The 14,136-nt window shown below is 50.1% G+C and overlaps 1 protein-coding gene across 1 annotated transcript; it reads right to left on the bottom strand.

The window, feature by feature from the left end:
* Nucleotides 1-1,078: 1,078 nt before the first annotated feature.
* On the bottom strand, nt 1,079-6,372 carry SLC31A1 (solute carrier family 31 member 1). The gene is made up of 4 exons (XM_057419261.1): nt 6,087-6,372; nt 3,565-3,637; nt 3,018-3,186; nt 1,079-2,355 (listed from the first exon to the last, which is right to left on the bottom strand). Exons 1-4 carry the CDS (start codon nt 6,180-6,182, stop codon nt 2,154-2,156), a joined length of 540 nt encoding a protein of 179 aa, XP_057275244.1. The 5' UTR covers nt 6,183-6,372; the 3' UTR covers nt 1,079-2,153.
* Between the last annotated feature and the right edge of the window lie 7,764 nt (nt 6,373-14,136).

Here is a 14,136-nt window from a genome sequence, read left to right on the forward strand (position 1 = left end):
TCAAGCCCTGCAGGTTAAAGCTTCCAAACCAGAGCCCACCATCTCCAGCACTCAACTGCTTCACTCTTCCCTGACAAGCACTCAGATTCCCTCACAGCTCTCAGGGTGGCAGGGTCTGGTTTCTGCTCCTGAAGACAGGCAGGATTGCTTACAGAGATTTTTACCTTTGGGGCAGGTGCAGAGAGCAGCATCTGTCCTTCTGCAGCCTGGTAGGTTAACTCCCTTCAAAGGTCACACTGGGGAAGAGCTTTTCCTCTCTCTCTTGAGGAGGGGGCTCGGATTCTTTGCCTTTTTCACCTAGATGCAAAGTCACTACAGAAAGCAGCTCTTTAGGAACTGACCCCTGCCTTTACCTCATCAAATTGCATGCTGTGCTTGGGCTGCCCTAAGAAAACAAGATGTCCAAACAAACAGATGGCATCAACCTGGGACAGTCAACTTCACGTGGAGCAATTCAGGATCCTGGCAGCAGCAGTAATGGACTTCCTGCTGCCCTTCACAGAGAGTGGTAGGGTGAGGGTGTGCTCTGGGCTGCTGATGGACCATCAACGCAGAAGAACCCACCACCACAGGGATGGGCCTCCCTTATGGGCTAAAACGTAATTCCCAGCTTTCCTTACGCAGCTACTGTGGGACTAGTTACATCTCTGGAGAGAAAAGTGCTGATGCACGTGCCCAGACACTTTTACCTCAGGAGGATTCCCTGTTCTCAGGGCAGATCTCAGGCACCAGTCCCTGTCTGCAGGTATTGCCTGTTTTCCAGTGAAAATCCCACCTTCATCCCTTCCAGCCTGTTACAAGCACAAACTGGGCATCCCGAGTGCGATGGAGACTCCAGCTTTGCACCACGCTCTGCACACCACTCCCTTCAATAACAAAGTGCTAAACCAAAACTGCTCCCTAGAAAACGCAGGGTGAGAGGTGGACAACTCATGCAGGAGGCTGCCTCTGCCCGTGTCACAGCCTGTCCTGCCCACGACAAGTGGGAGCTCTTCACTGCACGGCCAGCACAGGTAACTCCTGCACCTCCAAGCTAAGGTCACAGCACAATTATCAAGACAAAGAGGAGTCATCTGGGTCAGGAACACTTTTTAATCAGCCCAAATTGCTCCAAGTTTCACCTGAGAAGAGACCAAAGCCTGCTCAGTTCTATCTTTTCTTTCTTCTCTTCCCCAGATCTCTCCTTTACAGGAACACGACTGTTTTACCTCCTTCATTTCCACCAGGGAATGCCCGCTTCAGACATCTTAACCTTTAGTGTCATGAAATCATTATTTAGCTCTTGCCTCATTTACAGAACTAGTTCAACCAGAGCCCACCTCTAGCTCCACCCAGGTGCAATCCAACATGAAGTAAATGCAGGTTCAATGGGTTATTTACAGTCTTTTTGCCCTGTAAATACACAATTGTCCTGCATCTACTCCATGTATTTCCATGACTGGGAATTGAAAGCAGCCAAACTTAAATGTTACCACCTGAAGCTGAGTAATGCTGCTGGACACATCCAGTTATCAACACTCATCATACACGGATGGACTTGGGGACAGGCCATTGAGACCCCAGGTCACACACTTATGTAAAGTACTCCCTTGCAGCACGCACCTGAGCGTGTCTGAGGTGCAGCACCAAAATCTCCTTCTGCATCAGAAGGTGTCACTGGCCCCAAAAGCCACAGTGCCAGGGAGATGTCCCCTGGCATCCTGTACAGCTTGAAACAAGCAGAATTAAAACAGCCATTCACACATGTAGCTCCATGGGTGACTCTGGTCTTTCCCTGCTGTTCATGAAACCCTCCCAGATGAGCTTTTAAAAATAAAATGCTTTTTGTTTTCTTTTTTTTGTTTTCTTAAAGAATAACTTCTACATTTCTGTCAGCCAACTAATTTCAATCACGGCATAATCTAAGACTAAAGCAAATCCTGGCCCAGAGTGGCAACCATAGGACCCTCGAGTCAACACTGCTGCCCTGCAGCAAGCAAGCAGCACACCCCAGCTCCTCACATCCCTGCACTCCGGCCAGGAACCTGTGGTGAACTCCAGTTCATTTTCTGTACATTGATTCTCTGTCAGCTTAGGAAGGATCCCTCCCTTCAAGAGATCCCTTTTGTTCAAGAGAGCAGTGGGGTGGAGAGGCTTTTGGGCAGTGTCCACTGTTAATGGCAGTGCTCTGTGATATCCACAACAACCGCCTTTTTCCAGCTGAAGAAGAAATAGCCCATCCCTGCCCCGGCTGCCACGGCTATGCAGAGGTATCCGTTGTATGTCATGAAGATCAGCATGAGGAAGTAACTGACCACGACCTGGATGATGTGCAGCACGGTCTGCAGGAGGTGAGGGAAGCTCAGCATCTGCTGTCTGGGAACACAAAACCCAAAGAGCAGTCAGCATCCGTGAGACACAGGCAGGAAAACACACATCCCCCAAAGAGAAAATGCAGCTCAGCTTAGGCTGACAGGATGCCAGGGGGGTGTGAGGTGGCACACAAGGTAACAGAGCAGCCTGGACACACACTTCTGCATCCATCTGCCCCATGTAACTGTGGCTTTCCCCCTAGAGCTGACCGATGACAATGACAGCATGGTGCTTACCAGGAGGACCACACTTTTACCTGAGAAACAGAGCTCTACAGCTTATTTTACCCCCACATTCAATAAGCAGAATGGCTTTTCTGAGTAGAGGCTTTGTCTACCTGTCAGCAGAAGGATCCCAAGAAATTCCTGGCAGAGTCACTTGTCCCTAACACCTAAATTCTGCTCATGGGAACTCCCTGAATATGTTTAACAACTATGGTGGAGAATAACCAGGCTTATCTGACTCCTTGTTGCTTTCCTCCTTTTGTTCCCCATCCTAAAGGGTGGGCAGGTGACTGCGGCACAGTGTGGAGCAGTGTCCCACTCTGCAGCCATTACACAAGCAGAGGGTAATACTGCTTGCATGAAGTGTTTCTTTTTCTGTCCCCATTTTCATCTTTGTCAGCTGCTGAAGAAACGTGTCTTAGAATGAAGGGAAATTCTTACCCCACAGTTTTGTGTGTCTCCATCAGGATGGTGCCGTTGGGACCTGGCACTGGCATGGAGTTGTAGCGAATGCTGACCTGGGATTTACGGAGCAGACATTCCCGGGCAATCTTAAGACCTTCATAAAACATGGCCAGGAAGAAGACAGCCACAAAAGCACCAGCCATTTCTGACAAGAGAGGAGAAGTTATTGTATCTGAGCAACAGGGGACATTTGCTTCAAAACACACTGCGTGCGTCCACAGCCACGTCCCACTGCCCAGGCTATGGCTGGTCATGCACGTGTGCATGGTAAACCTGAGTTTCAGACAGGCACTATCTGGCACTCCACCCATGAAGTGAAACCAGTGCTCACTTTTGGAGTAAAACCAGTCAAATCCTTGAGCTACACAAAACATCTGCCCTTTTCTTTCACCCCATAGATGCCATTTCAAGCACACTCAATGCACTGTGCCTGTGTGGTTTTGGCATAAAGAGCAAGCCGGCTCCTGAAACATTCACCACTGGTAAACCTTTTGTTGGGACTGGACAAGAGAGTTTTACTAACCTCCAGGACTATTGATTGTAAGTCCAGAAAACAGCAATGGCACGTTCTCATAGCTGAAGTGGAAAGTCATTGCCTGCCCAAAACATAAAGAACATCAAGATGAGCCTGAGGAGCTCATCCTGAGACAGAGCTCACAAGGTTCAACAAAGGCTTTTGTGTTATGGCAAGCACTTGGGTCCTTTCAGTCGGTCACCAGAGAGACTCAAAGAAGCTCCTCAGTAAATCCAGTGTAACACACACAAGTGAGACATGGCCACTGATGTTCCAGGTTCCACTTCCAGTGGGCAGGTCTTTGAGGCAGTGTCCCTGGGCAGATCTGTCCTTTACAGTACCTGCTACAGGAAAATGCCTTCTCCTTGCTTTCAGAGCTCCTCTCTGCAGCATCAGAAGCAGTCAGGGACTGGGGATGTCTCTGTGGAGCTCACCCCTGCCTCCTCATGACTGCTTATGGCCCGGGGTGCACAGAGCACTTTCTTCCCCCAACCTGACCTCGTGTGAGCTTATATAGATAAAGGTTTCTGTAGCTGAATCCTCTGGCCCCAGACTCTTGTCTCCCTACAGAACCTCCTAATATCCTATGGGAAACAGAGGCCTCAGTACCGGTACAACAAGGATTATATAAATCAGGAGCACAGCTTGCCCTGGGTAAAAATAAGAGCTCCTGAATGTGCAGAGTGAATGCTGTAGGAAGGGGAGACAATGATCCCCGGCCAGCTGGGATTCATGTCATCTTCCCATCCAGGTACATACACCGCAGTTCAGCATGTCCTGACAACAGTGTTTTCACATGTGAAGCACTCACTACGCTGGAGGAACTTCTCTTTCAACTCCCCTCATTGCTTTGTGAAGGTTATTTGCTGAAGGTCAGAGTTATGACTAATTTCAGTGTCTCTAAGCAGCAGCATTCATTACCCTGAGAGCAGGAACTACAGAACAGCTTTTACAGAGCACTTTTGTTTCTTTAATGAATGTAATATTCTCATATTTAAAACAAGCCCCACACAAGACACAGAATGTTACAGAGCTCTGTAGCCCACAGCTAGAACAGGGCCTGTCCTTGATGCAAGTGGGGAATGGGAATACATACATGTTAAATGTGTTCAGTCCATGATCTAAGGTGCTGGCACCTATTTACTTCCTTCCCTGGCAGTTTTACATGCAACATTAGTTCAGAATCTTGTGCAATTCATCACAGTTTCCAGTTGCAGGGTTAGGCAGGGTCCTGCAACCACCACTGAAGGTAAGAGCACTTGGCACTGGCAAAGAAACAGCAATTAGAGGGAAAGTAAGAGATGAGGGAATGCCACTGCAAGTTAGATCAGATGAGCTTCACAAGGGCACCGGTGACACCACTGGACTGCAAGTCCCACCAGCACCCCTGGCTTTGCACTGGGCCATGCTCCCAAAGGGGAGGCAGCTCTGGTCCTCTCCTGCTATGACACTGTTTGAGGTGTAAGCAGAATAAGTGATTCTTGCTGCCTTCTTCGGGGCACACAGCTGAGCAAACTCTAACTGAAGGTTTGCAATGTATCCAAGTACATTCCCATCTGGAAGGGAAATGCACCCTCTCTGCCCTCCTTTCAAAGTTTAACCCTAAAGAGTCAGGTTTTAATAAACTGAAACTCATTCCAAAAGTACTCAGAAAAGGGAGAAAAAGCTGATAACATCCCAAGAACTGGCTACACACAAGCACACATCCCTGGTCATCTCCAGGGAAACTCTGGCCAGGATCTCTGCAAAGCTTCTGTGCGGTCAGCACACCCAAGTCTGAACCTGTTTAAATCAGAGTTAGCTAGAGCAGCAGGATTCAGCACCAACACAGCCTTAATGCCAACATGGCAAAGAGCCCTGCTAGCACTTTGCTCCCCAAGCCCAGTGCATACCGAGTTCAGAAGGAAAAGGGCACAGGGGCTGGTCATGTGCAGGTCAGCACAATCTATCACACTGGTGTGCAGCCCCCTCAGTGCCAGTTAAGGCTTTTGCTAACACCAACAGACTGGAGAACTCCATCCATGTCTGTTTCCTGCAGGAAGGAATCATTTCTGCCTTTACCTGGCTGGAGAGCAGACACCAGGCTGTCTGCTAGAAAGGTCTTTGCTGGAAAAGACCATTTTGCCACAGGCTCCCCAGCTCTGAAATGCATTTCGTGTTGCTTATCACCTCGTGCCACTCCTTCATTCCAGAAGAGCCACAACGGGGCCCCGTGTTTGGGTTTTAAGAACACCTTCCAAAGCTAAGCTTAATTTCTGATTAAACTTAAGCCCTGGCACAGGGTGCCCAGAGAAGCTGTGGCTGCCCCATCCCTGGCAGTGTTCAAGGCCAGGTTGGACACAGGGGCTTGGAGCAAGCTGCTCTAGTGGAAGGTGTCCCTGCCCGTGGCAGGGTTGGGAACTCGTGAGCTTTAAGGTCCCTCCCACCTGGACCAGTCTATGACCCTCAAGAGCACAATCTTTAAGATGACAAGTCACTCTGAACCACAGAGAAGGAAAAGCTCTCTGGTTAGCTATAAATTTTCCACTTACCATCATCATCATGTCAGATCCATGGCTGTGTTCTGAGGATGCCGTTGGGTGGTGATGTTCAGGAGGATGAGTGGCTGGAAACATGGAGCCGTTCATGTGGTGATTGTGAGGTATCTTTACCACGGAGATTCAAAAAGGCACGTAGAAAAGTGGGACCCTGAGAAAGAAACCAAAACTACAATAAGCACTTCTCTAATCAGAATATGGTTTCTCTGGTGCTACTGCAAGAGAAAATATTCTAAGCCACTGACAGGATAGGCTTCTGAAGCATCCTCTGGTCCTGCACTGGGACTACAGAGGACACAGAGCAAAGTGAGCAGGACAATTTAAAGGAGGTGTGTCCCTCTGGGCTTTACCTCATCCTGCTGCTGCACCACCCTCAACCCTCCTGCCAGCAAGGCAGCCTAATGTGATTGAGGTAGCACATGGGGACAAGTGCTCAGTATAAAAGAACATTTCTTGTCTGTAAAAGGACAAAAGAACCCATGTCTCTTCTCAATTGCAGTCATGCAAGATGCAAAAATACCACAAGCCCCATTTTAAATTGCATATACTAAGGCATCAGATGTCAATATTTCTCCTAATTGACAGTTATACATTTACTGGGGACATGTTTAACAAAGAAATTATGTTAGGTGGTACACGACCTATTACCAGGCAAAGGTCTGCAACAGCCCCAGGCAATCCAATTTCATTTCCATGAGCTTTATGTTGTCACATCTCTCCTCTAATCACATCACATGCAATGAGAGAAACACTCCAAAGGCTGCCAGTGCAGATCCCTAATCTGGTTACTGCAAATCAGTGTGTCTGGACACACTGCATTAAAAGTACAGCTCTTGGGTAGATGGGGACATGGCTTCTGCACTCGGCACCCAGCGCAGCTCTAGAGGGACTCGGGACAATTTCTGGTGTGAAAGAACAGCCTGGTTTGGGTTGGAAGGGACCTTAAAGCTCCTCCAGCTCCAACCCCTGCCACAGGCAGGGACACCTTCCACTAGAGCAGCTTGCTCCAAGCCCCTGTGTCCAACCTGGCCTTGAACACTGCCAGGGATGGGGCAGCCACAGCTTCTCTGGGCACCCTGTGCCAGCGCCTCAGCACCCTCACAGGGAAGAGCTTCTGCCTAAGAGCTCATCTCAGTCTCCCCTCTGGCAGGTTAAAGCCATTCCCCTGGGCCTGTCCCTACATCCCTTGTCCCAAGCCCCTCTCCAGCTTTCCTGCAGCCCCTTTAGGCACTGGAGCTGCTCTCAGGTCTCCCCTTCAGGAGCCTTCTCTTCTCCAGGCTGCCCCAGCCCAGCTCTCTCAGCCTGGCTCCAGAGCAGAGCTGCTCCAGCCCGGCTCCAGAGCAGAGCTGCTCCAGCCCTCGCAGCATCTCCATGGCCTCCTCTGCACTCACTCCAACAGCTCCACGTTCCTCTTGTGCTGCTGCCCCAGAGTTGGATCAGGACTGTGTGGGGGTGGGAGTCTCCTCAGAGCACAGCAGAGGGCAAGAATCCCCTCCTCAACTGCTGCTCACACTCTGGGAGTGCAGCCCAACACATATATTATGAAAAGTCACCAGGTGGAAGGAGCAACCTGGGAACACCATCAGGCTTGAAATACCAGCATCTCTGAGTGTGACAGAACCAGGCAGAGGCAACCCTCACAGTCCAGGTGAGACAGCACTGAACATAAGTACTGACACTGCTGTGCCAGACCCTGTCTGGAATCCTGTGTACCCCCGTACTCCACTGAAGTAAAACCAAGTGAAATAAAAAGCGAAGTACAGGCACTATATTAAATCAAAGTTTAAGAAAAACCTGAGATGAGGCTGTCCTGGTTTGGGCTGGGATAGTGTCAATTTTGTCCCTAGCAGCTGGTGCAGTGCTGTGGTTTGACTTCAGCCCAAGAATAATGCTGGTAACACACTGATGGTTTAGTTGTTGCTGGGTAGCACTTACCCTGATCAAGGACTTTTCAGTCTCATGCTCTGCCAGTGAGGAGGGGCACACAGAGCCGGGAGGAAGCAGAGCCAGGACACCTGACATGAAGCAGCCAAAGGGGTATTCCATCCCACAGCATATCATGCCCAGGACAGAAACTGGGGAGGTTGGTCGGGAGGAGCCGATCGCTGCTTAGTATGAGCTGGCATCAGTCCGTGGGTGGTGGGAATTGTACTGTGTGCCACTTGCTCTTCTTGGGCTTCACTCCTCTCTCCCTTTTTATTTTCTCTTCCTATCATGTTTCACTTTATTTCAATTACTAAACTGTTTTTAACTCACTGGGTTTACCTGTTTCCAACGCTCCCTCTGCATTCCACCAGTGGCTCCACGGTGCTCAGGTGCTGACTGGGGTTAAACCCCAACAGAGATGTGCTTCCTCTCGGATCAACCACCAGGAGTGCTTACAACTGGGGAAAAGGAGCTTTCTAAGCTAAAAGCCACTATGATGTTTGAGCAGATAGGTGTGGATATATAGAGATTGGAAAGGGGAAATGAAACTCCAGAGGAGCTTTCAGCAAACAAACCCCGAAGGGCAACCAGCCCATGGTAGAGCTGGTTCCGAGAGAGTGACCTGATGACAATGGTGTGCAGGAGCCACTGGTGGTCCAGGACATGCAGCCTGGCAGAGCATCAGTGACAGAGGACCTCAACAGGCTTTGAAGTTAAAAAGGGCAGTGACAGAGGTTAAGGACTGGGGGAAGAAAAGGAAACGAAGCCAGCATTGCTGGGGGGAGAACTCAAGAATTAAGTTCTTAATTAAATTAAGTTCTTCATTAAATCAAGAATTATACTCATGCAAGCAGCCACTCACCTGACACCAAAAAGCATTCCCAAAGGACAGCTACAGAACGCATGGTGCAATTTTCACACAGCACAGCTTTGAAGATGATCCCATTCAGAGATGAAATGTTCAAGCACTGAAGTCCCCAAATACAAACATTTGGGAAAGGAAGCCTGTGCCAAGACACACAAACTTCAAATCGTCTTGTGCAGCAGGGAAGGAAGAAGAACAGCCCAAGGGAATTACAGCACGGGATCAAAGGTGAGTGTGCTGTGAGAGGAAAGAAGGAAGGGGAGAACTCCTCTCCCCAGCTAAAACTCATCTCCTCCCTCTTCTTCCTCCATGTGACTGACACATTGCTTGTGCTTTGGCTGCAACATTCCTGCTAGTGACTACTGTCCAATTCCATTATTTATTCTTCTCAGGATCCCATGCTCCTGCCAAGCTCTGCAGGTTCCAACATGCCCCACAGCAGCCCTGGCTGTTCACCACATTAAAAACTCCCTTCATGGTCGGGTTGTGTCCAACTGCTCACTGATTTACCACCATGGTCTGCAGAAAGGAGAAACAGGGGATGTGCTCTCTAGATATTGACAGGGTATGGGCAAACAAGTGGCTGCATGTGGATGAGCAGGGACCTGGTAGAGGTTACAAAGAGTGAGTCCAGAGGAAGCCATGGAGATGCTGCGAGGGCTGGAGCAGCTCTGCTCTGGAGCCAGGCTGAGAGAGCTGGGCTGGGTCAGCCTGGAGAAAAGAAGGCTCCTGAAGGGGAGACCTGAGAGCAGCTCCAGTGCCTAAAGGGGCTGCAGGAAACCCAGAGAGGGGCTTTGGACAAGGGCCTGTAGGGACAGGCCAAGGGGAATGGCTTTAACCTGCCAGAGGGGAGACTGAGATGAGCTCTTAGGCAGTTCTTAAGACCTATTAATTAGATTTTAGGAAGATGATCTTTAATGTTCCTTCCAACCCAAACCAATCTGTGATTGTATGATATTAAGTAGAATAAGAGGAAATAACCCAGACTGAGGCACTTGAGCTGCCCTTTGTGCTACTAAAGATAACCAGCATGTGGATGTATTCCTGTTTAAAAATAAATCACTTCCAGTGGAACACCCCAGTACAATCAGTCAGTTATAACTTAGGTCTCTACCTGTGCTTTGGGGTAAAACACAACACTTAGAGCAGGAGCAGCAAGAGATTCATGGCTGTGTAATATTTCAAGTTGCTAATGTGTGCTTGCTTGCACAGACCCTAAGAGACAAGCAACTGAGGTGGAGCTGTGTGTATCACAAAGAGAAAGGCACTTTTTGACAAGTCTGACTCCACACCTGGAGGAACCCACCCCCCCCACCCTTGCCATAAGTTTCTATTATTGCCAGCTCTTTAAATAGGTTTAGTCTTGTACAAACCCAGCACTCCAGCAGGTATTTTTGCCTGAATGGGTGACTTGTTGCACCCTGCTCCCATGTTTGCAGAGAGAGAAAGAGAGGCTTTGGCGTGGATTCCTGAGCTCGCCCTGGTGAGGGTTCTGGAGCAGACCCTGGGCTGCAGCAGGCTCAGGTATGTCAAAGCATTTACCCACCTGAAGGGGCACAGACCTCAGGGTGCCCCTGCCTCCATGCTGCAGTTACCACACACATTTCTTCTGTACTCTGCAATTGCTCTACCACATAAGCAAACAAACAGGGTGGGACAGGAGACAGGAATGAGGAAATTCTCTCCAGGTCTTCTTTCTTTCCCTCCTGGTGCTGTCACCCCAGGGAAAAGGAGCCACAGCCTCCATTTCACAAGTCCTCAGATCCTTAAGGAAAACAGCAAGACTCAGAGCTACACACAGGACTTCTTCTTGGAATAGGACTGACCTCAGCACTCAGGTGGGCACTGCTCAGATGTTTCTACCCCTCTGCTGCAATGGAATACCCCTGGAGCTGGGTCAGGGAGATGAGCAGCCTGGAGCAGCATCTGACAACAGCAACCTCCCAAGCTCAAGCTCAGCATCAGGTTGTACTTTCACCCTCCACCAGCATGTAACCAGGGCTGCCTCATCCCATATACACACCAGGAAGCCACATTAGCAACTCCGGGGCACAGGAAAGGGAGGAGAGATGACATCTTCTGTCAGTGCAACAGAAACAATGGGCAAATGGGCTGGACCTGCTGAGATGTCAAACACAAAGCAGCCTTCTCAAGCAGCTCTTAACCATAAGCTGATGTACATTATACAGAAACTCCACCAGAGTTTCCCAGTCCGTTGTTTCTGCCCTGTTCACTGAGCATCCTGCCACTCCTGCCACAGTTTTTCCTGTGGCAAACAGCCTTCCAGACCCCCAACACAGATAACACCTTTTAATGCAGAAACACAGGACATGCACAAACAAGACAAAGGGAAGGATCTGCCAAGCTCCCTGAAAGTGCTTTACAGATCAGCTGGGTCTGAAACATGGTGTGCAAACAGCTTCCTTAAAGCCACATTCAAAAGGAATGAAACCCCTTTCCAAATCAGAAGTCTGACAGGATTAACAACAGCCCTAATTCAACACTCATTAGAGCGGCAAGCCCTACCCTTCAAAACAGTGCCTCATCTTTCCCATCCAAGTGCTGAGAAAGCAAGGAATAAAACTAATTCCACTGGCTGTGCCCAGAAGTACCAGAGCCTTAAGAAAACCCTCTTCAGTCTCCTTTAAGCCTGGTTCACCAGAGCCATGCTGATGGAGCCGGCTCCAGAGTCCTGCCTCCACACAGCCGGAGTGATTCTTACCTAGGGTCTCTCTCCACGAGCGCTGCTGGTAGCCAGAACAGGGTCAGGAGCTCCCTCTGTTCTCCTGAAAAAGAAGGGAGAAACGCTGGGTAAGATTTACTGAGAATTCAAATGAAAGCTCCCGAGAGTAATCCAAGGGAAAAAAGGTCACAAATAACATGTTGCAAAGTCAAAGATCTCCCGCTTGCACATCACGTCCGCCTCAGTCCTGCATGCCACAAAGGAATGCCACGTATAAAACACGTGAGTAATGGAAAAGGCAACCAGAAGTTATGGGTGCTCTACTTACAGCAGCCCAGCTGGCAACTGTAGGAGCTCCACAGGCTCCCAGCCTGTGGTCTCAAGCCCAATCCTTGTTTTTCCCCTGAAGTGCTGTAGATGGAGGTGGGAGGGGAGGCAGGCAGCTGCAGACACTGCTGCACTGTTCCCTGGCTAAACCCTGCTCTCCACTGACTGCTCTGAGCCAGTCACCCTGAGGCTTAAGCACTGCTTCATTTATTCAATTTCCTGGCAAACAGGACAACTTTAACTGCTTCCTTTCCAAAGGGGGGCACTTGCTGGGACTCCCCCAGGATCCAGGCTTAGCTCCTAAAGGGACAGCCTAATCCTACCTGTTCATACTACAGGAGCAGCCAGACACAGCAGGCAGAGCCCACCTGGGGCAAGCTATCTAGGCACACTAAAGCTTATGGAATCCCAGACCAGTTTGGGTTGAAGGGACCTTAAAGCTCCTCCAGCTCCAACCCCTCCCACAGGCAGGGACACCTTCCACTAGAGCAGCTTGCTCCAAGCCCCTGTGTCCAACCTGGCCTTGAACACTGCCAGGGATGGGGCAGCCACAGCTTCTCTGGGCACCCTGTGCCAACACCTCAGCATTGGAAAGATACCTGGAACAAACAGATCATTCTCCAGTAACGCAATGGAAGTGTTCCACAGACACACACTGTTGTTCTCCAATGCCAAAATTCCCCTCAGAACTCTCCCAAGCAGCTTCAGCAACCCCAGGCAGGAGCTCAGGCACACAGGAGGGACTGTGCTGTGCCCAGCACACCCCATAAATTGCACACCTCTGCCCTTCCCTTGCTCAACTCCTGCAAGAGCTCTGAATGCTATATTAAGGATTCAAGGGATGTTTGCAAGCTCACAGCAGAGCTGTGGCTTGGCCTGGTCCTGTGTTACCTCCACAGAGTCCCAACCAAAAGCCTTTACCAGACATTTAAGGCTTCCTAAAAGCTCTACACACTAGAAGGGGTTTGGATAAAGAGCAAGAAAGAGAAGGGAATAGCTCGGGAGAGGAGCACATGGTCCCTCTCCACCTGTGAGTGGAAGGGATACAGCTGAGCTGGGCTTCAGAAGCTCTGAAGAAGACAGGTACTCTGGAGGATATCCAGCTTGTGATGCCCAAGGGTAGAGTGCAGGGAGTGGAGAACGATGGGCAGCACAAGAGCTGAGCAGGGCTACAGACAGCAGCTTGCGTGCAGCTTCTAAAGGGGCCGCTGTCTGGGCAGCCTGTGACATGCACAGATGGAAGCAGTCAGCAGGGATGTGGAAGGGAGATGCAGCCAAGCTGGCAGCATGGAGAGAGAGCAGCTCTTCAGCAGCTATCACACATGGCACAAGCAGGAGAACGGGCCCTTAGCAATAACCTCCAGGGCTGTTAAGTTTTTCAGGAGGGGAGAAAGCCCTGCAGGAGAGGTGATCCTCCTCCAGCAAGGATCTCAGGCTGGAACCCTTTCAGCCCGGTCCTGGATGCTGAAGGGGACAGCAGAGCACATGGCACATCAAGAATGTCCCGTTGTTCCTGAGCCCACAGGCGATGGCACCTGCCCAGGCTCAGACAGACCCTTTCCTCAGGTGCCTCTGACAAACCTGGAGACAGGATGTGAGCAGGGGGTGGATCAAAGCCTCCCACCCCGCACTCAGGGCGGTTTGGGGATGGAAGATTCAGCCAAGGTTCAGCTCAGGTGCTCGGCAGCACAGCCACATCCCACTGCTGGGGCCAGCAGTCGCCCTCTGCGAGTCCATGCCCCTGCCCTGGAGCCAGGGGAACACACGGGGGGTCCATGGGGCTCTGCCCTGCCAAGTGGAGTCGTTCTGCTGTTTTCTCACACCTAACTGAGCTGCAAAGCTCCATCCTGCAGGGCTCTGGCTGCCACCCCTTGCTTGTGTTACTCTTAGCAAAGCCTTGGGTTTCTTTCCCACATTGCACATTTCCAATACACATTTGTCCCACTCATAGAGCTGCCCTGTCCCAGCAACTCCCTCCACATAACTATCACACAGCACTCATGGGCATGGCAGAAAACCCTCTAAAGTGGTCCCATTTCAAACCACAGGTTCCAGTTGAGATGCTGGCTCACACAGCCTTCCCAGAGTCGTGCATTATTTGACAGCTTGGTGCAGTTATACACATTAATCGACTTTTAATTAAAATTAAGATGAAAAGAAGTTAATGAAGTATCAGCATGGGTTCAAGCCCTTAGGTCCTGTGCTTTGCTGTGAACTACAGCTCTAGAGCTAAGGCAGAGCTG

This window comes from Pezoporus wallicus, unplaced genomic scaffold, assembly GCF_028554395.1.
Source record: "Pezoporus wallicus isolate ANWC-B61680 ecotype Strahan unplaced genomic scaffold, APGP_CSIRO_Pwel_v1 contig_10790, whole genome shotgun sequence".
Classification (NCBI taxonomy): Eukaryota; Metazoa; Chordata; class Aves; order Psittaciformes; family Psittacidae; genus Pezoporus; species Pezoporus wallicus.

Bases quoted from the DNA above. Each gene is read 5' to 3' on its own strand.
- SLC31A1 (XM_057419261.1), bottom strand. From the start codon at position 6,182: ATGAACGGCTCCATGTTTCCAGCCACTCATCCTCCTGAACATCACCAC. The intron at 3,638-6,086 runs GTAAGTGGAAAA...TGTTTTGGGCAG, and splicing joins GATCTGACATGATGATGATG to GCAATGACTTTCCACTTCAG. The intron at 2,356-3,017 runs GTAAGAATTTCC...TTGTGTTCCCAG, and splicing joins GAGACACACAAAACTGTGGG to ACAGCAGATGCTGAGCTTCC.